This window comes from Zalophus californianus, chromosome 14, assembly GCF_009762305.2.
Source record: "Zalophus californianus isolate mZalCal1 chromosome 14, mZalCal1.pri.v2, whole genome shotgun sequence".
Lineage (NCBI taxonomy): Eukaryota > Metazoa > Chordata > Mammalia > Carnivora > Otariidae > Zalophus > Zalophus californianus.
The window spans coordinates 68,658,630-68,681,575 of record NC_045608.1 but is presented as its reverse complement, the minus strand read 5'-3'; the positions used below and the strand labels follow the sequence as shown (position 1 = coordinate 68,681,575).

At 51.6% G+C, this 22,946-nt stretch overlaps 1 protein-coding gene across 5 annotated transcripts in view; it reads left to right on the top strand.

Annotated features, from left to right (window-relative positions):
* SMAD7 (SMAD family member 7) overlaps positions 1-2,766 on the top strand; it is a 30,648-nt gene extending 27,882 nt beyond the window's left edge. For 2 of the 5 annotated variants that reach the window (XM_027577183.2, XM_027577182.2), the window contains exon 4: positions 701-2,766. In XM_027577183.2, the coding sequence (XP_027432984.1) occupies positions 701-1,239 (539 nt within the window). In that variant the 3' untranslated portion in view covers positions 1,240-2,766. The remainder of the gene's footprint in view (positions 1-700) is intronic. The other 3 variants (XR_003517109.2, XM_027577185.2, XM_027577181.2) reach the window with 3 other exon arrangements.
* The last annotated feature ends 20,180 nt before the right edge of the window (positions 2,767-22,946 follow it).

The window sequence follows — 22,946 nt, the reverse complement described above, 5'->3', positions numbered from 1 at the left end:
GTTTGTTCTATTAGGAAGGTAGATGTTTTGGCCCCAAACCCACCTGCACTTTGATTTTGATACGATAGCACTCCTTTATAACCGAGGCAGGCACTGATCCGAGAGGCGCTGATCTGAGAGGTCGGTGACAGACACAGACACCGCCTAGTAGGGGACCCTGGAGTCTGGAGACCTGGGTTCTGGGTCTGGCTGTGTCATCTGTGGGGCCTGAGCAACAGGCTTTCTGGGTCCTGGTTTTCTTCCTGAGGAGGACCAGGGACTCTTAGAGCAGCAAGCTTTTCAGGTTCCATTGAATTTAAAGGCCTGTAACTCTAGGCCATCTGGAAGGCCCTTTTGCCCCCAAAACCGGGACCAGTGAAGTTACTAAGGGTTCCCTGGCTTCTGAGCTCTGCAGGGATGGGGCTTACTTTGGCCCCACAGGCAAACATGCTGGTGTCCTGGGTCCCTGACCAGTTGGGGGGAGTGGAGGGAGGAGGCACCCCATGAGCCCCGTGTTTAAAGGCGGGTTCTTCCATCACTGGGCTCCCGCACTAGGACTGCTGATCCCGACCGCTTATCCAGCACCACCATCACCTCCTCTCTCTAATGAGAGCTGAGGTGGTCTTGGGCTACGTGTGTATAGGTGTGCCTTGATTGGTGGAGGAAGAGGAAGACGCCAACCCCCATCACCACCAACCGTGTCTGCCGTCTTGTTTTGTAGATTCCCAACTTCTTCTAGAGCCTGGGGATCGGTCACACTGGTGCGTGGTGGCATACTGGGAGGAGAAGACGAGAGTGGGGAGGCTCTACTGTGTCCAGGAGCCCTCCCTGGATATCTTCTATGATCTACCTCAGGGGAATGGCTTTTGCCTCGGACAGCTCAATTCGGACAACAAGAGTCAGCTGGTGCAGAAGGTGCGGAGCAAAATCGGCTGCGGCATCCAGCTCACGCGGGAGGTGGACGGCGTGTGGGTATACAACCGCAGCAGTTACCCCATCTTCATCAAGTCAGCCACACTGGACAACCCGGACTCCAGGACGCTGTTGGTACACAAAGTGTTCCCCGGTTTCTCCATCAAGGCTTTTGACTACGAGAAAGCATACAGCCTGCGGCGGCCTAACGACCACGAGTTCATGCAGCAACCGTGGACTGGCTTCACCGTGCAGATCAGCTTCGTGAAGGGCTGGGGCCAGTGCTACACCCGCCAGTTCATCAGCAGCTGCCCGTGCTGGCTGGAGGTCATCTTCAACAGCCGGTAGCCCCAACGGGGAGAGGATGGGGCGGGAGCCGAGCCGGCCCAGTCCAAACTACTTTGCTGCTAATACTTTCCTCCCGAGTGCTTGCTTTTCACGCAGACTCCTTGGTCATCGTGTGTAGTTGTTTTTTCTCCCCCCCCCTTCTTGTTCTTGTTTATGTTCTGTTTTGTTCTTTGAGAAATAGCTTATGAAAAGAATAGTGGGGGGGGTTTTGGGGGGAGTGGTGGGGTATGGCTGGTAGAACACCCCAGTAGGAAAAGGGGAAGCAAGAATCCGTACCACCAAACACACAAGGATGGGGGGCAGGCCCTCACTTGGGGGTCCTCGATTCCCTTGTCAGGGCGGATGTGTGGGCGCGTGCGCGTGCACATGCGTCTGCGCATGCGCGTGCGTTTCTTACCGGGGCGTCTGCGGGGCGGTCTGTGCTCCAGGCTCCGTCTCTCCTGCCCTTTGGACGTGCTCAGCGGGGCAGAGGCAGTACCTGGGGCAAGCTGGCAAGCTGGTAGCTGCGGTTCCCAACAGCTGCCAGAAGCCAGGCTCAGTCCCCGCTCCTCCCACCCCGTTTCTCCCCTCCCCTTCTAGGACAGGGGCCTGTCTGCAGGCTTCTTAGAAGCAGTGCTGCAAAGAGGCTGAACCAGAACCAGCTGTTCCGTGCTTGTCTTCCTCCCCGTCCAGCCACCCTGCTGTCCTCGTGTCTGTCTTTTTTGGCCATCTGCTCCTGGATATCTCCGAGATGGGCTTCCTGAGGGCTGCCCGGCCTCCCTGGGGGTAGTATTGCCCACCCAGGGCCCCTCCCAAGCCCCTCAGCCTCTCCCCTGCCCTGGTCACATCAGGTTCCCCTCCCCTCCCCTCCCCCCACCCCACCCCTTCCCCTTCCCCGGACTCAGAAAACCAGCTCAGCACTTTGCTCCCCTCTGCCGTCTATGTGTTGAGCTCTGCTGTTAGACCAGCGAGGGGAGCAGTCCTGGGAGGGAGACTTCTCGGCAGCCCCCCTTCCCACCAAGAAGGATTCGGTCCATCATAACCCAAGGTACCGCCCTGGGCTGACACCTAACTCTTTCATTTCTTCTACAACTCATACACTCGTATGATACGTTGACACTGCTCTTAGCTCAATGAGCATGTTTAGACTTTAACATAAGCTATTTTTCTAACTACAAAGGTTTAAATGAACAAGAGAAGCATTCTCATTGGAAATTTAGCATTGTAGTGCTTTGAGAGAGAAAGGACTCCTGAAAAAAAAAAACCCTGAGATTTATTAAAGAAAAAATGTATTTTATGTTATATATAAATATATTATTACTTGTAAATATAAAGACGTTTTATAAGCATCATTATTTATGTATTGTGCAATGTGTATAAACAAGAAAAATAAAGAAAAGATGCACTTTGCTTTAATATAAATGCAAATAACAAATGCCAAATTAAAAAAGATAAACACAAGATGGGTGTTTTTTTCTATGGGTGTTATCACCTGGCTGAATGTTTTTCTAAAGGAGTTTATGTTCCATTAAACAATTTTTAAAATGTATACTTGATTCCATGTCCTCCAGCTCCTTTTTTCTTGTGGTGGGAGGGGAGTAGGGGGGAGCGTTTCATCTCAGCTGATTGGGAAGGAGGATGGGTTGGGGAGGTATGGTCCCAGGAACCTGGGTCCCTCCAGTTTCCGCTTGTTACTCCTTACTTGACACCCACATCCTGAGCCCCACTGCACCTTTCCCGGAGGAAGGTCACCGTCACACACCTCATTTCAAGACCGCTACCTTGGGGGCTGAAGACCTGGAGGGAAGGCTGATGGGAGTTGGGTGTTGATGGTGGGCAGAGGGATCACGCCACTTGTAGGTCCCTGCCAAGCTGTACCGGGCACTCCAGGAGGTGGAGTTGACTGCCGGCAACCCAGTCCAGGTCCTATTCTGCGATCTCTCCCCTATTGGTCCTGCAACCGTTCCCAGTGGCACTTGCTGCTGAATCACTTGGTCCTGCCCCTGGGACTTCTGCCGTTGGATCTAAGCCAGGTTTAGGATTCAAGGACTCTGGCACAAGCGATGGGTCCAAACTGGACACCAAACAAGGTTGTGCAGGTGTCTTGTTTTGAACCTAAGATCCGGGGGGGGGTCTCTTTGAATTGGGGGTTATGGTTTTGGGATATCGCAGGGGCGCCTGGGTGGCTCAGTTGGTTAAGTATCTGCCTTCGGCTCAGGTCATGATCTCAGGGTCCTGGGATCGAGTCCCGCATTGGGCTCCCCACTCAGCACAAGTCTGCTTCTTCCTCTGCCCCTCCCCCTGCTCATACTCTTATCGGGTCTCTCAAATAAAATCTTAAAAAATCCAGGGGCGCCTGGGTGGCTCAGTTGTTAAGCGTCTGCCTTTGGCTCAGGTCATGATCCCGGGGTCCTGGGATCGAGCCCCGCATCGGGCTCCCTGCTCAGCAGGAAGCCTGCTTCTCCCTCTCCCACTCCCCCTGCTTGTGTTCCCTCTCTTTGCTGTCTCTGTCAAATAAATACAATATTAGGGAAAAAAAACCCAAAACATTTTGGATATCACAAACTGATACATGATACAATTTTAAAAAAACCTTTTTGGAGGGCCAGAGTAGGATTATCAATACTCTATTTTGCCAAATGATGACACAGCCCTACGGCCTACTGGCATCGCCAGCTCATTTAAGAGAATTACAGTTGTGTAGTGAGAAATATTAATGCATGTTCATTTATGCTTGAGCATGAGTGCCAAATGGTCTGGGCCAGCTTGTTCACTTGAGGTAATGGGGAGCTCACTACCTCCCCAAGCACCTTTTGCTTTTTATCAGTTGAAGTGAAACCCGCCTCCATTCTATTCTGCAACCCAGAATAAGTGTAAAATTCCATTGTCTGGAAAACACCCAAGGAGGGTTTTAATTAACTCCAGGGTGGTAGTGGTGGAGGAGGGGTGGGGATGGGAGGTGTTAGGGAGCCCGCAAAGCCATTTTCGTTTGCTTTGACTTGCATCGGCCTGCAGGAAGCACTTTAATAATAATAATAATTGCCACTTAACTGGATGTGTAACCAGGTGCCAGGCACGATGCTAAGGTAAGCATTTAAGGGAATTACTTAATCCTCACTAGGACCCCTCTGCAAAAATGTGCGAGAAGTTAAAAGACTTTCCCAAGGTCACTTAGGGAGGCGGCACTTCCAGAGCTCAGGATCTGACTCCGGGGTTGGGTGATCTTCGTCCTTGGTCCCTGTGGAGATGCTTATTTGATGGAATCCTGTGTGGTGACAGCTCCAAAACTCAAGCTCAGGAGAAGGTGGGCCACCATGATGCCACCCGCCCGAACAGCAGGGAGGGCCTCTGATTCAGGAGGCAGAAAGCGGTCCCCCTGTGTTGTCCGGACTTGACTTGCAGCCTCGGGAGGCTGGAATCGGGGTCGGGGGCGAGTGGCTCCCGGTGGCATGGCTGGCTGTGGGTGGGCAGGGAGAGAGGAATGTTTAGGGGAAGCCGGGGGTTTGCTGGTAGCCGACACTCCTCTCCTGGCCACGGTGGTCATCCCCTGCAGTCCTCCCCGTGAATAGCACCCACGTGCCAGGACTGCTGTGGGGGGCACCTGTCCTCGGGGGACGCTGGAGGACAACACACCCACCCACAGGGGAGTGCGGCCAGTACCCTGGACCTCGCAGAGGAGGCCGGGCTTCCAGAACAGCTGGGGATTGGTGGATTAGTGGAGGGCAGTAAACGTGCCCCCATTGGAAGAAAGCTTTCCGGCTGCCTGGTTCTTCTCCTTTGTCTCTCAGCTCACCCCTCACATTTTGGGGTGTCTTACAGGGTTCTGCCCTCTCCCTGGGCAGCCCCATCACTCTGGCAGCCTTACCTCCCCTCGCCTGTGGCTACCTCAGCCGCACCCAGAAACCTGGGTTCTCTCATCTCCCTGGCTGCCATGGTGAAATAACCAAATCCCATCCTCCCTGCCTTATTCGATCTGTAATTAGAAAATGCAAGTCCCTCTCACCCATGTTCACTTCTCGGACTCCACTCGTATGACTCAGTTCAGGGCCTTGTGGTGTCTCCGTGGCCTGCCTTCCTCCAGTCCCCGTGGCTGGCCTTTTGCACCCACCCCTGCAGACCTCACCTTTTAACCTCCTCGCCCCAGACCCTTGGCCCCAGGAGACTCAAACACACCTTGCTCCTGTGCTTCCAAGCGAGTGCTTTCCAGCCTCTTCATTGGCTGTCTCCTCGGGCTCCTTCAGGATGTAACTCAGGCCACACCTCCTCCAGGAAGCCTTCCCCCTTTTAAAAATGTCTGCCCTAAAGAGCCATTGCCGGTGTAGGATTTTCTCTCCCCTACTGAGCCCATGAGCTCTTGGCACTCTGAAGCCTCGGTTGGGGCCCCACTTAGGACCTGCTATCCTAACAATTCCCGGCACAATGCTAGACAGGGCTTGCCCCATGAATGAGGCAGGGGGAGGCAGGGGGAGACTTAGCTTGGGCTGGGAATAGTTAAGAATGCCAATCAGCATTGATTGTGTCCTGACTATGTGCTAGGCAGTGTTCCAAGCATCCCAAGGCCAAGCACATTGGAATGATCCCATCTAATCCTTACAACTGCCCTAAAAAGAGATGCCATTTTACGGATGAAGAAACTGAGGTTCAAAGAGTCATGCAAGTCCCCCAGCTGGTAAGTGGCAGTGTCAGACTTTACGGTCTCTCTGCTACCTAATCTCTCGGGGCAGGCCTGGGGCATGGGGTGACTGTGTTGGGCACGTTTTTTTCTAAAACAAGTTCTGGTTTGGAAGGACCGAGCTGATCTGATTGCCAAACAATAGAAGCGATGTTTGTGCACTAAGGCCTTGCCGGTGTGTGCCCCCTGCGGCCCTGCATGGCAGCAACGCAGGCAGGCCCGGGGCGGGGGAGCCAGGGCGGTTTGAGGGAGTGGGGGAGCCAGGCCTCCAGCGGCCGAGGAAGGCTGGTATGGCGCTCGAGTCCGGCGCTTGAGTCCTGCACTCGCAGCCTCCCCGGCGGGTCGGTCAGGCCCCACACTCAGCCTGCTGAGGAGCTTTCTGTCGGGGAGCTTGTTGGCAGGGCAACAGCTAGAAGCAGGGCCCATGAAGGAGTGAGCGTGGGCACAGGTGGGCCGGGGTCTGCCTTGAAATAGGATGTGTCGCCGGCGGACAGACCAGGGTCTGAGTACTTCCTCGGGCAAGTCACTTAACCTCTCTGAACCTCAATTTCTGAAACAAAGTGGACATTTTACCTGCCTCGTGGGGCCAAGAGGGGGGATTAGTGAGAAGATACATCTGAAGATCTGTGGCCATATGGTAATTAGGCTGAACCACGTGGGACGGCTAATATCGGACCATTGTGACCTACAAAGAGGGCAATTTCATATCGTTTAATCTGCTAGATGCTCAAGTCAAGGCAGCTGCGATTAGGGGTCCCCAGCCTTCTTTTCGCCCGGAAGGTGCAGGCAGGGGCTGACAGTGACCTCTACGTGGTGCAGTGCAAGCTGGCCATATGATGAAGCCAATCGGCTGCCGGCGGGGGGGGGGGGGGCGGGATGAATGTCGGGGTGACCCCTTCCTGCTCCAAATGCCAGCAAACTGCTGAGCCCAGGCCAGAGCAGGAGGTACACACTGGCTGTAGTCAGGCGGGGGGGGGGTGCTGGGGTGCCCTGGCCTTGGGGGGCGGGGGAGCCCCCAAGCAGTGCCTACTGAGCCACAAGCAGCCAGCAGAGTCCCGGGTTTCCTGGTGCTTTGATAGCAGCCTGGAGCTGCCAGCTCAGCAGTTTTCCCCAACCAGAGAGACCCCTCTTTCTGAAAGTAATGATTTTCTAAAAATGGAGTCCCTCCCCTCCCCCATCTGCAATTAATCTACTGAACACAAAGTGGCCGCTGGAGGAGGCCCCTGGTGAGTTCGGACCAGTGCAAGCACTTTGATTAATTCAGGGATGATTTACTGGCTGGGGGGATGGGGCTGAAGGCTGGGTGAGGGCTGGGGGCAGGCCACGTTGGGCTCGCTGTTTGGTGCCCACTGGAGCCACAGAGACTAGGAGAGCTGGGAGCCTCTCTCTAGAGAGCCTACGTGATGAGCCTTTCCCAGGATCTAAGAGCTGCAGGATCTCAGACCCCAGCCCTGAGCTTCTCCCACAGACCTGTGTGCCCTGGGCCAGGCTAAGCTGATACCTAGACCTGGGGCACCTTCCTGGTGCTGCCATTTTAGTAGGATCTTCACGGAAGAAAGACCATAACTGTGTTTGTCCGAGACAAGCCCGTGCATATTACGTCGTAGAGTGCAAACTCGACATGAGTTGTTGAAAAGAAACAAGACGCTTTGCTCCTGGTGTTGCTTTCAGTGTGGTCCCAGGCCCAGTGTGGTGGAAGAGTGTGGGACGGAGTCTGGGCCTTGGACAGGACACAGAGGCCCTGGAGGTGGAAAGAGAACGTATCTCTTATGGCTGCATTGAACCTGAAAGAAAATATGGCTAATTCGGAGATAATGATATCACCTTAGTTCGCAGCAATGCCGAGAGCCCCTTCGCACACGTTCTGCTCATGGTGCTGCAGGGAGGCTCTGATTATTCCATGTTAGAAGAAGAAACTGAGGACCAAGGATGTCAGTGGCTTACCAGGGTCACACAGCCAGGGGATGGCAGAGCCATGCCGGGCAGCTCTCCTTGAGTCTATCCTGGGGCTCTTCTTCCCAAAGCACGACACTCATCTGCTCTGTCCGAGGGTGCCACTTTGTGACCTCTCCCGCCACTCAGCCTGCCGTATCCTGGCGGGAATGGAGAGCCACTCGGGGAGTAACCATTTGCTCCCTGCCTTCCCAGCCGCCCCTGTGGTTTGGGGGCCATGTGACTCTGGCTCTGGCCGGTGCGCCGAGGCCCCTTCTGGGCTGAAGCATCGCAGGACTGGTCAGCCAGGCCCTCTGGCCCAGGGACCTGGAAGGTGCGTCTGGGCCTGCAGAGGCCAGGCAGTGGAAAGAGCCCGGATCCCTGGATCCCCGCCCCCGGAAGCCACAGGGCCCACAGCAGACCTTGTGTGAAGGCGAACCTTTTACGTGTTACCTGGTGAGATCGGGCAGGTTGCCTGTCCAGGTGCACCCGTGACCGGTTGCACACACTCGGGTGTCCCACCTAATCCGCGCTGCTGTCTGCTTCTTAGGAAGATTGGTCTTGTATCTGCAGCGTGGCTGGGGCTCCTGCAGGTGGGGCACCAGCACTCATCCTTACTCGAAGGTTTCAGAGTACAAAGCCTGCTCTGGGCTCGTAGGGGCACAGCGAATACCCACTCTAATGGACATGAGCCGCAGTGTCACCTCCACGGGTGCCCCTTGACGGATTGCTGGGGTGCCCTCTGAGGGCACAGTCTCCCCCTGGCCTGCTCCTCACTTCCCACAAGCACTCGCAGCCCCTCTCCTCCTCAAACCACCCATCTCCTCAGGAGCAAGCTACCTATACCCTTCGAGCCCAGCCCAGGGCCAGCTTAGGCTCCGCCAAGGCCAGTGCCCTCCTGGGCTTCCTCACTCAGCCAAGGAGAGAGAAAGTTCCGGAGCAGAGGCCCGGCTCAAGTGAACACACTGATTGGAATCATCAGGTAGCATTCCCAGTTTATCACTTTTATCCTGCCTTATTTGTCTTCACAGCACCATTTGACATCATATGTCTTGTATTAACCATACATGTTTAACACTTAATGATATATCTGTTTGTAGGTTTGGCTAGTGGCTGACTCTCCCAGAAGAGACAAAGCTCTGAGACGGCAGGGGCTTCGCTCTGGTCGCTGCCATGTCCCCAGTATCTAGAACAGGGCCTAGCACTCGACCAATATTCCTTGGATGACCTTGGATGAATCCGTGTTGAACCACTACTTACCTTTCAGCTAAAATAGATGCATTCGAGTTTCAGGTGAATTCAGTTTTCCCCAAGAACAGAGCGAGTCTGTTTGCTTTATATTTGTGAAAAGAAAAGAGTGCATTCCTGTCTCTTTCCCCCAAAAGGTGAATGCAAAACTCTGCCTCTTGGAGTGACCGTGACAACAGCACCACCACCCTCCTAGCGGTCACGGTGACCTGCATTTACTGAAGCCTACGTTTGTGCCAGGCTCTCTCTGCCAGGCACTTGGTGGTGTCTCCAAGGGCTGTCATTATCCCATTTTACGGGTGAGGAGATGGAGGCCTGGGGAGGGCCTCACAGTTAGCGAGTGGCAGAGCAGAAGTCAGGTCTGCCTCCTTCTACACCCCTTGATTTGAGCCCTGAGCCCCCCGCCACCCTTGGGAGGCTGCCACTTGGAAAGTGCAGTTTTCACGGTTTTTTTTTCTTAAGGAGGCCCACATCCCACCAAGGCAGGTTGAGACTCCAGGAGTATCTTTGCCAGGAGGCTCGCTCCCTGGCCAGGTGGTCCTGTCCCATCAGGGCCTGGAATCTTTGCTGCATCTGGGCTCCGTGTCATCAGCACCAGATCTTTTAATGACACACTGCAGCCAGGGAAATTACAGTGCCCAGGAGACTTGTCCCAGAGGCCCTGCCCAGGGTAATTCCAGAGCAGGAGAGGATGCTGGGAATAACAAGAAAGACAGGGTCAGGTTGCCAGCCTTAGGTAGTGGAACGGTGTGTGCTGGTAATGCGGCATGGGAGATGGGTAGTTTTCTTTTATTTTTACAGACTTTTGTTTTCAAATTTTATACCAAAACCCCCAAATCAAAGGTAAAAACCATCTTCATGTCATCATTTAAAATTATGCCTTCCAGAGCCACTCCCAGAGGCCATGGAGGCTTTAATACATCCCCTTTCTAAATTTGGCCTCTGCTTCTACATGCATATACAATTCTTCTACATGAACATAGACAGTTCTCTTAAACGAAGCCACGGTGTACATACTGGCTTGCAACCTGCTTATGTCACTTAATAATACATCGCAGACCTTTCTGAGGACCATTCATTTTCATGTCTAGTATTGGAGCTGAGTTTAAAAGATGCTGGTATTCGTTTAAAAGATATACCACTTGATACTGAATGAGACTGAAGGTCGGGGACAACTGGAACCTTCTTCTGAAGACGGTGTGGGTATGAAATGGTTTGGTAATTTTTGAGAACTGGCAGTATCCACTAAAGCTAAAGATAACCATACCTGCATCAGAAATGCATACATGTATGCACCAAAAGGTGTGTCCAAGAATATGCATGCCAGTGCTATTCAAATAGCCCCATACTGGAGACAGCGTCCCTCAAAGGTAGAATGGATTTTTTAAAAATGCAGCTAATGTATACAGTGGACATCATGCAGCAGTGGGAACGAAGGACCACCACCAGACACAGGAGCAGAGTGACTCTCACAGATAGAATGCGGAGCCAAAGATGCCCGACAGGAACCACACGCTGCGTATGAAGTTCACGTGTATCACGGTGAGTTTCAGGCAAAATGAATCTCCGGTGTTGGACATCAGGAAGGGAGCAGGAGAGGAACTTCTGGGGGCTGATGAGGTTCTGCTCAGTCTAGGGGCTGTTTACGTGATATGTCTGCTTTGTGCAATTCCCTGAGCTGTACACCTAGGATTTGTACCTTTCTGTACACGTGTCCTGCTGTTAGAGTCTATTTTTTAAGGAGGGAATCCATGGCACGCAGTCTCTTCTGAGTCAGTCTTGCTGTCCCCTGGGTGTGTCCCTTTCTCCCTCTCTCTCTCAGGACCCAGTAAGCACATGTGCAGGCTCTCTGCCGCGCCAGAGAGTCAGACCTTCTGGGTGGTGGCATCCCTGGGACCTGGTGGCCAGTGTCAGGTGAGGACTCAGGCCTGCTAGCCTTACTCGGGCGGCCAGCGGGCCGCTGGGGAGGGGGGAGATGAGGCAGAGGAGGAAGAGAGCAGCCAGCAGATGAAAAGGAAACCCCTTTTGCTGTTGTCACCACCGTGAGGGGACTGACAAAGAGCCTCGTGGGTGGACAGCTGCACGGGTGGTGGAATTTCTGGGATCCCGGGTACTATTATGGCAACAATATCTACGGCCTCTACTATTATTAATACTAATAGCAGCTAACATTCACTTACAAAGTGCCAGGCACAGGGCTCAGGGCTTTATACGCGGCACTCATTTTAACCCTTTCAATACCTCTGTGGGTAGTTTTTAGTATCCCGTGTGCGTACCGGAGGCTCACATACGTTCAGTATCCCACCAGCCCCTGCCTGATTTTGATTGTTCAGTTTGTTCATTTGAGGACCTGCCAAGTACTGCTAGACCCTGTTGGACAATTGGTGTGTCACACAATGCCCAGAGTGTCTGAGCAGGTTCACGACTGGCTGCTTCTCCAAACCACTGTTCATTGTTTTAGGTCTTATTTTGGGGGTGCTCAGAATAGGTAAAAGTATAGATAAAGTTCCGTTTGTTTTGCTATCCATTTTGATCTCTTTAGCAACCTATGTTCACTATTTAAAAATCAGAGACTAAATAAGAAGGAAAAATAATTTTAAAAAATTACTTCTGGCCCCACGGTCATAGAGCACCTGCTAACATCTGAGCACATCCCTTTTCGATTTTTTTTTTTAAGATTTTATTTATTTATTTGACAGAGAGAGAGACACACACAGTGAGAGCGGGAACACAAGCAGGGGGAGTGGGAGAGGGAGAAGCAGGCTTCCCGCAGAGCAGGGAGCCCGATGCGGGGCTCGATCCCAGGACCCTGGGATCATGACCCGAGCTGAAGGCAGATGCTTAACGACTGAGCCACCCAGGTGCCCCCTTTTTGATTTCTAAAAAGTACATTCTAATGGGCCCACCATGTAGGAGATGCTCAAAGAAGATTTGTTGTTATAAAATCACATTATCATATGGTTTTGTAAGCCGCACCCCCAGTCCTTCTGGGATATCCTGAGGACACGTTCCAGGTCCAGGAACGGTCGGCCACTTCTGACATCTTCTCTCATCACTGAAGGGGCAAGGGGGGAATGATTTTCATGTATTTGAGGGACATTTGCATTTTTTGGTATGAATTTCTTATTTATATCTTTTGCCTATTTTTTCCTCTTGGTTTCTTACTCTTTATGGTCATTTTCAATTAATTTTTTTCAAAGTAATTCAGGCACAAAATTTAAAAAGTCAAAGTCTATTGAAAGCCTTACAGTGCAAAACAGCATTTCACTGTCCTTTCTTTCCTCCCTTAAATTTATCAGAAAACCCTTTCAACTCTTCCAACTGTTTCTTTTGGTATTTATCACCGTGTTTCTTCTTTCTTCTATTAGTATTTTAAAATTTCTTTTTTTTTTTAAAGATTTTATTCATTTATTTGACAGAGAAAGAGAGATAGTGAGAGAGGGAACACAAGCAGGGGGAGTGGGAGAGGGAGAAGCGGGCTTCCCATCGAGCAGGGAGCCCGATGTGGGACTCGATCCCAGGACCCTGGGATTATGACCTGAGCCGAAGGCAGACGCTTAACGACTGAGCCACCCAGGCGCCCCAGTATTTTAAAATTTCTTACTGGTTTAAAATGTTGTAAAAAGATTTGTTCGTCAGCAAATATCCACAGGTGCAGAGGTATGTTAAGAAAAACGTGAAAGCCCTTTTTGGTGTCTTCAGGGCCACTTTCAGAGGTAATTTACATTACAACTGTGATTATATCACAATGTTCCTTTTTTTTTAATAAAAATTTTTAAAGTTTATTATTTTTCTAGTAATCTCTGCATCCAACATGGGGCTCGAACCCACGACCCCGAGATCAAGAGTCCCACGCTCCTCCAACTGACCCAGCCAGGTGCCCCTATATCACCATATTTCAAAATAATATTCTTGTTCTAGTATTTCTTGATGCACCAATTTTAGATATTGTCTATTAAGTTGCTAGTCACTCTCTAGCTGGGGGTTAGCTCTCTTGAATCTTCACACTATGTCTCTTCTCATCAACACTCAGTACTTATGTCGGACTCTGCCAGTACTCTTCAGTGTTGAGCCTTGCAGTATACTCTGATTGCATTTCTTTTCTTTTCTTTTTTTAAAAAAAGATTTTGTTTATTTATTTGACAGAGAGAGAACACAAGCAGGGGGAATGTCAGGCAGAGGGAAAGGGAGAAGCAGACTCCCTGCTGAGCAGGGAGCCCGACGTGGGACTTGATCCCAGGACCCTGGGGTCCTGACCTGAGCCAAAGACAGACAGCTTAACTGACTGAGCCACCCAGGCGCCCCTGTATGTATTCTCTTACACAACTCCTTGATATTCCTGGAGTTAAAACTTGCCAGGTTCTTTTCAGGTTCTTAGAGTTGTACTTTTTGCCATTGCTTTTCACACCCTTCAGGCCCTTCTCCATACAGTTTTGCTCCAGGTCAAAACTATCAGACAGCGTTCTCTCCTGAAGCCTCTATCCTTCTGTTCTGTGGTCTGGGGTCTCTTGTTCCCTAGGGCTCATGACTTCACCTATGCTGGTTTAGTGTCTCATTGTGGTGCCAGTCATCTTTAAATACTGTTTGTACCGTGTTTTCCACCCTCCCTCTCTCCCCTCCTTCCTCCCCGCTCCCTCCTTAACCTAACTGAGGACTGCGTGGTGGAAGGGAGGGGAAGGACCCATCGGCGCCTCTGCTCCGTTGTCCCTAACAATTCCATTCTGGCCCTGGACTTGCAGAGTCGACTCAGCAGAGCTAAAGCCCTGTTGGTAACTAGACTGTCCCCAGTCAGAAGCTTGTTCGGGGGGCCATCTGTTGTGACCAGAGCTTCCCCGCTGGGAGTCACCCCCTGCCCCACACAGCTTACCATTCACGCCAGAACCACATGGAGAGCCCTCTGCAGAGAAATGCCCTCTCCTGTTGCTTTCTCAGTGATTTTTGATGCCTGTCATATAAAGGGGCCTTGAATACAGAATCCAGCACCTCGGGTCCATCTGCCGGAAAGCTGAATCACCTTCCTCCTTTCCCCCTCTGCTCTCCACCCCCCCCACCCCCCGCCATGTGCTTTTCTCCCACCCTGGACTAGAAGTTTCTTTCTTTCTTTCCTTTTTTGTTTTTTAAGATTATCAGAGGGAGAAGGAGAAGCAGGTTCCCCTCTGAGCAGGGAGCCCGATGAGGGGCTTGATCCCAGGACCCGGGGATCCTGACCTGAGTGGAAGGCAGATGCATAACCGACTGAGCCACCAGGGCACCCCGAGTTGTTTTGTTTGTAAAAGCTATGCACTCCCACACCTCCACACCTTTGCACAGGCCCCTTGGCCTGACATGCACACCCCACCCCACCCCACCCCGCCCCATCTGATGACATTCATTTCTTCTCTCAAAGTTCAGCCAAATATCTAGTCCTCCAAGAAGCCCTCCAGTCTCTCCGGCCCACGTAAAACACGTTCTGCCCCACTTTATACGTGACTTTCTTATAACCTCCGTCCTGGTCTGCTGTGGGAAAGCAGGAAGAGGAGTCACATAAACCCAGGCCAGATCCTGTCGCCGACTAGCCGGGCCACAGGCCCCCTTCCCTCTGCTCACCCATCCGCACACACTCTTCATGGAGAAGAACCTGACTTTGTTCAACACCGGTGTGCCGTGCCCTGAATTTCGCTTACATAATACAATTGCGCGCCGAACCCTGGAGCCCTTCCGCAACAGCCTTCTGTGCGTCTGTTCCCTCCTGATAGTGTGGGTAGGGAACGCACAGACAAGGGCTTGGAGGTGGGGGCACGCAGTCAAGAGGGTGTCCGTTACTGTTGATTGGCTGGCTGTCACCTGCGCTCTCTACCCGGCTTGCGGGAGCCTGAAGAGCAAGACACCTGTTTTCCCGGCTTCCCTAGCGGCCAAGTATTGGCACGTGAGCTGGACTGGGCCAATCAGATGCCCCCGCTCCGGTCTTGGTGTCAGGATCTGGGAACAGAGATGCAGGGATGCAGCAGAGTCATTCAAGGGGTGGGAAGTGGCCACATCCTGTTTCTGGGGAAGAGCAGTGTCTGCAGGGCCAACAGCGCGGTCCAGTGTTTGGTGTCCAGTGCTGATGTCAGTGGGGAGAAAAGAGTCATCTGGTGCTCCGTGGCGGGGCCAGTGGGTTCTCAAGAGGCCAGTTTTATGGTGTGGTTTTGGCAGCCACCCCTGCTATGGAGAAGTTCTCCGGCCTGCTGTGGATTCTGTGACCTACCCAGGATCCTGTCATGACTTTTCTTTTGTGTTTAACTCAGCCAGGTTAATCTTCTGCAGTTTGCAGCTATGAAGACTGACCGTGGATAGAAGCTGGGAGAGGTATAGCGCGTGGCTGGCTGCAGGCATCCCCTTGGGACAGGAGGGTTGGGCGTCTCTGCCCCTGCCAGTGGTGGGGCTGGTCATGGTATCCTTCCCACCTGATGGTCACTTGGTTCCTAAGCAGGCAGAAGCCACTCAGCAGGGGCAGAGTTGTAAAGTTACAAAAACCCTTGGGAGGGACGCCTGGGTGGCTCAGTCGGTTAAGCTGCTGCCTTCGGCTCAGGTCCCTGTGGTCCTGGGATCGATTTCCGCATGGGGCTCTCTGCTCAGTTGGGAGCCTGCTTCTCCCTCTGCCTGCCACTCCCCCTGCTTGTGCGTTCTCTCTCTCTCTCTCTCTCTCTCCCCCTCCCCCTTTCTGATGAATAAATAAATAAAATCTTAAAAAAAAAAAAAAGCCCTTGGGGGTGGTCTTAGGAGGACCCAGTCTTGAAACAGAAATGTCTAGGCAGTGTCCGTCCATCATGAGAGCCATGCAGTGTTAAAACGAAGGCCATCCTTTGGAGCAGAAGGGGGCCGCCCCCCTCACCACCAGCCCCCACCCCCATGCTTAGGTGGCCTGTGTTCTTATCTTGCTGTAGTTAACTCACTGTGTGGCTTGGGCAAGTCACTCTTTTTCTCTGGGCCTCGGTGTCCTCGCTTGGAACCCTGGGGTGTGAGCAGATAAACGGGAGGACTCTTCCAATATGAGCATCCAGAGCCTCTGGGGCCTCCCCTCCCCTTCTTCCCCCTACCTAACCCCTGAACTGGGCCATGACTGAGGATCTTTTCCTGGGAACTGAAGATCGATCTCTCCTTGATCTCTGCAGAGGAAGAGAAGGTGAAGGGGAGAGGGCGAAGGGGGCACGGCCCTGAGGCAGCCACAGCAGGCACTTTCTGGGAAGCCGCCCCCAGAACCTAGCCCAGTGCAGGCTGAGGAGGCCCCGTCTCCAGCCCGTTTCCCTTGAACTGGAGCCAGACGGTCCTCACGCATTACTCACTGGCGGGGCGGCCCTGGCCCATGGCCAAGGCAAACAGGCCTCCAGCCTGCCTGGGGCTGGTCGGCCCCAGCTTGGGAGGGGAGGGAGGCGCCCACGCCTGGCCCCTGCTGTGGCCAGCATGCCTGCGTTCCCCCTGCCAGCACAGCCCCAGCCTGGCTGAGGGGTCAGGTTTTGGCCCAGCCTCCCCCGGGGTTGGGCCCGAGCAGTCCCCGTGTAGCTGGTACTGCGGAGGGCCTTCCTCCTACCAGTGCCTGGGTTCTCCCTGTTTCCACCAAGGGAGAAGCCATGACTTCTGCCCATGGGGCCAATGCAATATCTTCACCCAGTGCCTGCCACTGGCCAGCCCCTGGGATAGCGGAGGAGGAGGGAGCCAAGGCCCGTGCCCTGCCCAAGCTCCAGATCTGAATCTCAGGACAGGATCTATAGGAATTAACTGACGATGTGGGATGTCCATCAAATACTGCACATTAGGAGGAGTGCAGCGAAGGGACAGACCACACAGGCGAGGGCGACTTTGCGGGAAGTGGGGCCTGAGAGGGCCTTGAAGGATGGGGAGAGTTTGAATAGCCTTCATGGAGGAAGAGAGGAGGGTCTGTGCTGTGGGGGTGGGTCTCAGGATGTGATGGGCCTGGAGACGGGGATCGGGGAAGGGGGGGGAGGAGAGGAAAGGCAACCAGACGAGGAGGATGAGACCTGGACAGGCGCCGTCAGCCTTTGTCCAGAACCCACCTCTCCACCCTTCCAGATAATCATCCACCCATCCATCCACCCATTCGTTCATTCGAAAACTACAAATATCTATTGAGTACCCACTATGAGCCAGGATCTGTACTAGATATTCTCACGAACTCTTTTTTTTTTAAAAAGCTACTTTTTAAAAAAAGATTTTATTTATTTATTTATTTGTTTGTTTATTTATTTATTTATTTATTTGAGAGACAGTGAGGGGAGGGGCAGAGGGAGAGAATCTCCAAGCTGACTCCCAGCTGATCACAGAGCCCACCGCAGGCCTCGATCCGATGACCCCGAGTTCATGACCTGAACTGAAACCAAGAGTCGGACACTTAACCAACTTGAGCCACCAAAGTGCCCCAATAACGTTGTTTTCTTAACAGCTTTATGGTGATATCGCTCATAGACCATAGAATTCACCCATTTAAAGTGTATAATTAAATGGTTTTTAGCATATTCACATATGTGCATCCCCCAGCACCATCAATTTTAGAACATTTCAGTTGCCCTACAAAGAAATCCTGTACTCTCTAGCTGTCACCCACTTACTTTCCCCAACCCCTTCCCCACCACCAGCCCTAGGCAACCACTGATCTTTCTGTCTCTATAGATTTCCCAGTTTGGGATATTTCATATAAATGGAATCATATAATATGTGGCCTTCTGTGACTGGCTTCTTTCACTTAACATAATGTTTTCAAGGTTCATCCATGCGGTAGCATGTGCCAACACTTACTTTTTTTTTTTTACTTTTTAAAAAAATTAATATATTTTTAGGAGCAATTTTAATTTTACAGCAAAATTGAAGGGAAAGTCCAGAGTTGTCACCTACCCTAACCCACCACCCCCAGACTCCCCTACCATCCCACCCATCCCATACCTGTGTGGTACAGTGTGGCACCAGATTGTTGTAATCAATAAACCAATATTGACACATCATTATCAACCGAAGTCTGTAGTTTATATTAAGGTATGGTAATTTTGGCTGAAAAGTATTTCATTGTTTGGATATACCACATTTTGTTTATTTGTTCATCAGTTGATGGGCATTTTGGTTGTTTCCATCTTCTGCCCATTGTGAATAATGCTGCCGTAAACATCTGTGTATGAGTTTCTGTATGACGATACGTTGTCATTTCTCTTGGGTATTTGCCTAGGAGTGGAATTGCAGGGTCATCTGGTAGCTCTATGTTTAGTATTTTGAGGAGCTGCCAGATTATTTTCCAAAGTGGTTGCACCATTTTACATTCCCACCAACAACGGATGAGGGTTCTGATTTCTCCACATTCTCATCATTATGTGACTTTTTGAATATAGACATCCAAGAAGGTATGAAGTGGTATCTCATTGTGGTTTTGATTTGCATTTCTCTGATGACTAATGATGTCAAGTGTCATTTCATGTACTTTTGGCCATTTGTACATTTTCCTTGGAAAAATACCTACTCATCTCCTTGGCCTGTTTTTATTCATTTTTTTAAAAAGATTTTTATTTATTTATTTGAGCGAGCGAGAGAGAGCGTTAGCAGGAGGAGGGGCAAAGGGGGAAACAGGCTCCCCATTGAACAGGGAGCCTGATGTGGGACTCAATCCCAGGACAAGGAGACTATGACCTGAACTGAAGGCAGATATTTAACCAACTGAGCCCCCCAGGCGCCTTGTCCTTTTATTATTGAGTTGTAAGAGTTCTCTGTATGTCCTGGATGCAATTCCTTTATTAGATACATGATTTGCAAATATCTTCTCTGATTCTGGGGGTTGTTCTTTAACTTTCTTGATGGTGTCTTTTGAAGAACAAAAGTTTTAAATTCTGCTGAAGTCCAATGTATCTATGAAGTCCAGTGTATGGAACTTTTGGTGGCATATCTAATAATCCTTTGCCAAATTCAAGGTCATGAAGGTTTACCCTTATGTTCCTTCTAAGATTTTTATAACTTTAACTTTTCCATTTAGGCCTTTTGTCCACTTTGAGTTAATTTTTATATATGGTGTGAGGTAATGGTCGAACTTCATTCTTTTGCTTGTGGATGTCCAGTTGTCTTGGCACCATTTGTGAAAAAACTGTTCTTCTTTCCCCACTGGATGGTCTTGGCACCCTTGTCAACAATTGGTTGACTATAGATGGATGAGTTTATGTCTGGACTCCCAATTCTGTCCCATTGATTTATGTGTCTAGGCTTGTGCCAGGACCACACAGTCTTGCTTACTTTTGTTTTGAGGTAAGTTTTGAAGTCAGGAAGTATGAGTCCTCCTACTTTGTTCTTCTTTTTCAGGATCGTTTTGGCTATTCTGGGTCCCTTGCAATTCCATCCGAATTTGAGAATTAGCTTGTCAATCTCTGTAAGAGCTCGGCTGGGATTCTGATAGGGATTGCACTGAATCTGTAGATCCATTTGGTGACGATTTGCATCCTAACATTGTTAAGTCTCCCGGCCCGTAAACTTGGGATATTCTTCCAGTTCTCTACATCTTTTAAAATTTCTTTCAAAGTTTTGTAGCTTTTGGAGTATAAATGTTGCACTTCTTTTGTTAAATTGATTGCTAAGTATATCATTCTTTTTGATGCTATTGGAAATAGAATTGTTTAGGGCACCTGGCTGACTCAGTCGGAAGAGCGTGCAACTCTTGATTGCAGGGTCATGAGTTCGAGCTCCACGTTGGGTGTAGAGATTACTTAAATAAATAGAAAACTTAAAAAAAAAAAAGGAAATAGAATTGTTTTCTTAATTTCATTTTTGGATTGCCCAGGGATTTGCAAACAAATGCTTATTGTGTTCAGCACTGCGCGAAGTGCTGGGGACGGAGCAGGAGGCATGTTATGAGGATGAATGAGATAATATATGAAAGCATAATAATGTACTTTGTGTTACTCCTTTTCCTGCCTCTCCCTAAAGCAGGTCATATGAAGACCTCCTGCAGAGGCAGGAGGGAGCTCCTTAATACAAGAAGAGAAGACTTGTGAGTTGGTGATGTATCCTGAAGCCGTGGGAGGACGGAGCATTTACAAGGGAGGCCGCCACGCCTACTTTGGGTGGCTGCGAGGCTGGAGCCAGACTCCAGGGAAGCGGAGGGAGTGCCTTCTGAGAAATGGGCATCCTTGGGAGTCCAGGGGGAGGGGGCCAAGCTGAGGAACCCAGGGGAGGCCTGTGCTACCTGTAAGGGGTTCCTGCAGGAAGCAGCCTTATTCTTACCCCTGAGCTGGGCTTCCTCCTCCATGGGTTTTCATCTTTTGTCTTGTGGCTTCTCTTCAATTTCACATCCCCTTGGAGTGTCTTCTTGTTTTTGGCTGATGTCTCCTGCTGCCATATTTTCCTCCTTCCTCCACCATATCTATCTAGCAGGATCTGTCAGGGACCCTTGGATTGTGCCAGACCCTGTCCATCAGAGCGGATGGAGAGAAGGAAAGGCGCCTCCTTCCCTGCTGCCTCCCTCCAGAAGCAACAGGCCAACAGCGGGGAGATGTCTCACGGCACCAGCTGGCTTTTTCTGCATCTAGTTTCAGGCTGGGCCCCTCCCCTTAGCCCACTGCCTCCCAGGTGGGAGAGTGGCTGGAGGCCTGGCCCAGCAGGGGCCTGCATCCTGAGACAGCCAGAGCTGGTCCGGCATCTCTCTCCCTCTGTACAGGACCTCTTCCTCCTGCCTGCAGTCTGGAAGGCCCCAACAGTTTCCTTATTTCAAGCTGCTTCATCTCCAGTTCAGGCCCCATCGCACCTGGAGGCAAACTGATGGCCTTTAGCCTCTGTCCACCAGGCATTCCCATCTTCGTCTACACCAGAGCCTTCATACCCACTCCCTCCTGTCATAGGCCAAACCACAGAAGGCTGATTGAGGCCCAACTGTGGGTAAATGGCCCTCGGCCTAGTGGGGTGGGGATGAAGATATCTCCTATCTGCTTTTCATTAGAAGGCCCTGCACGTGAGATGACCAAATGTCATGCATGGGGTTGTGACCCCATTCAGAGAAAAGGGGTCAGTGTGGGCTGCAGGGCTGGTGGGGCTTGGAGCAAGATGTCCCAGGTTCTCGGGGCTAGTGGAATATGGCTGAGTACTTTGGGACCCTCTGACTGGGAGATGGCTTCAGTGTTGTGGGTAGGCAGACAGAGCTGCCCACAAGGAAGGGGATCCTGGCCATAGGGATGAAGTGAGATGCCACAAGGTGAGGCCAAATGTGTGGATTGTGGCCTCAGACTGCTTGGGTCAAAGCCACCTGCTGACCAGCTTTGTGACCTTCAGAAAGTTACTTAACTTCTCCGGGTTTCAGCTTACTCAGTGGTAAAATGGGGTGAGGATCATAGGCCTTCTCTTAGATGCTAGGTCTTAGAGCAGGGTTTCTCAGGCTTGACACTGTTGGCATTTGGGGCTGGATAGTCTTCGTTGTGGGGGGCTATTCTGTACACCGTAGAATGTTTAGCAGCATCCTGGCCTCCACTCACGGATCGCCCTGCCCCAAGTCGTGACAACCAAAAATGTCTCCAGATATCGCCAAATGTCCCCTGATGACAAAATGGACCCCGACTGAGAAGTACTGGCTTAGAGGATTTCAAAGGACTTAGTGTTAATATAGTCGATGCACTTAGAACAGTGCCCAGCCCCGAAGCAGCACTCAAGAATTCTTATCTGTTGTTATCACTACAAGCAAGCGACAGAGGCAAAAATATAAAAAAGCAAAAAATCGAAGTCAAAACAGAGGAACGTGTCTAATATTCTTAGTGACTGGGAGTAGGCTCTGGGATGAAGAAGAGCAGAAACCATTTTTAAAAAAATTTCATAACTCTTCCATTATTGGGTGTGGATCTGGAGCCCCCCGCCCCATGAGGTTACGCGGGGGTGCTGGGACCCCTGGTGACACAGGGAGGGGGATACTCAGCCCTGCCTGGCTTCCGGGGCCTGAACTTTACTTAGAGAATAGCTCATATGCTTCGCTCTCCAGGGGCTCCGAGGGCAGAGCCACCCGCCGCACATCTGGTAGTCCGGGGGTCGCTCGCGGAGCGCACCGGACGTGGTGCTGGGTGCCGACAGGAGGCAGGAGCGTGTGCAATGGTTTGACTGAGCTTCCGATAGAGAGGAGGGGGAGGAATGGCACTGAGCAGGGATGGGGGGCGGGGATTGATCAGGCAAAGGCTCTGAGAAGGTAATTTCCTGGATGCGTTGGAGAGTTAGAGCGGTGGGTTGGGGGTCTGTTGCCAGGGGCTTCGAGTACCAGGTTAGACCCGGTAGCTCACTATTCTCCAGTCTCTAAGAGTTTTGAGCAGAGGTCTGGAAAGCCCCAGGTGGGCCACCGGAAGCCAAGGGGCTTGGTTCCGTCTGAGCTCCACAGGCCTGCCCGGTCAGGGGCTCCGGGGTGAGCCCTTCAGGCAGGACCTGTGCGTGGGCTCCCCGTCCTGCCCATGAGGCTCCGTGGGGCTGCCCAGGCAGTGCCCTGGTCTGACTCATCCCTTGCCTCTGTGTGATGCTCCCCCTCAATCTCTCCAGCTGAGAAATGGGACAATCCACCCACCTCCCGCGGCCCTCCCTCCACTTGGGCGTAATTGAACTTGCCTCCGATTGCTTTGAACTGCGTGGCGGTCAGACAGCTGAGCAAGAGGAACAGCACAGTGGCCCCTTTGCTAGTGGAGCAAACAGCAGAAGGTCAGGCTTCAGGCCCGCACGGTAATTGGGAGCCCTAAGGAAGAGCTGGGGACCCCATGGGCCTGGAGCAGGGCAAGTCAGCAGGAAGCCATGCCTGTGTGGGCACCTCTTCTTCCTCTCCATCTCGGCCACTCGCCTCTGCTGGGGCTCTGTGCTCTTGCCTAGGGCACCAGGAGGACAGTGCCTGAGCAGGGCCTCACCCACGGGGTTGTTC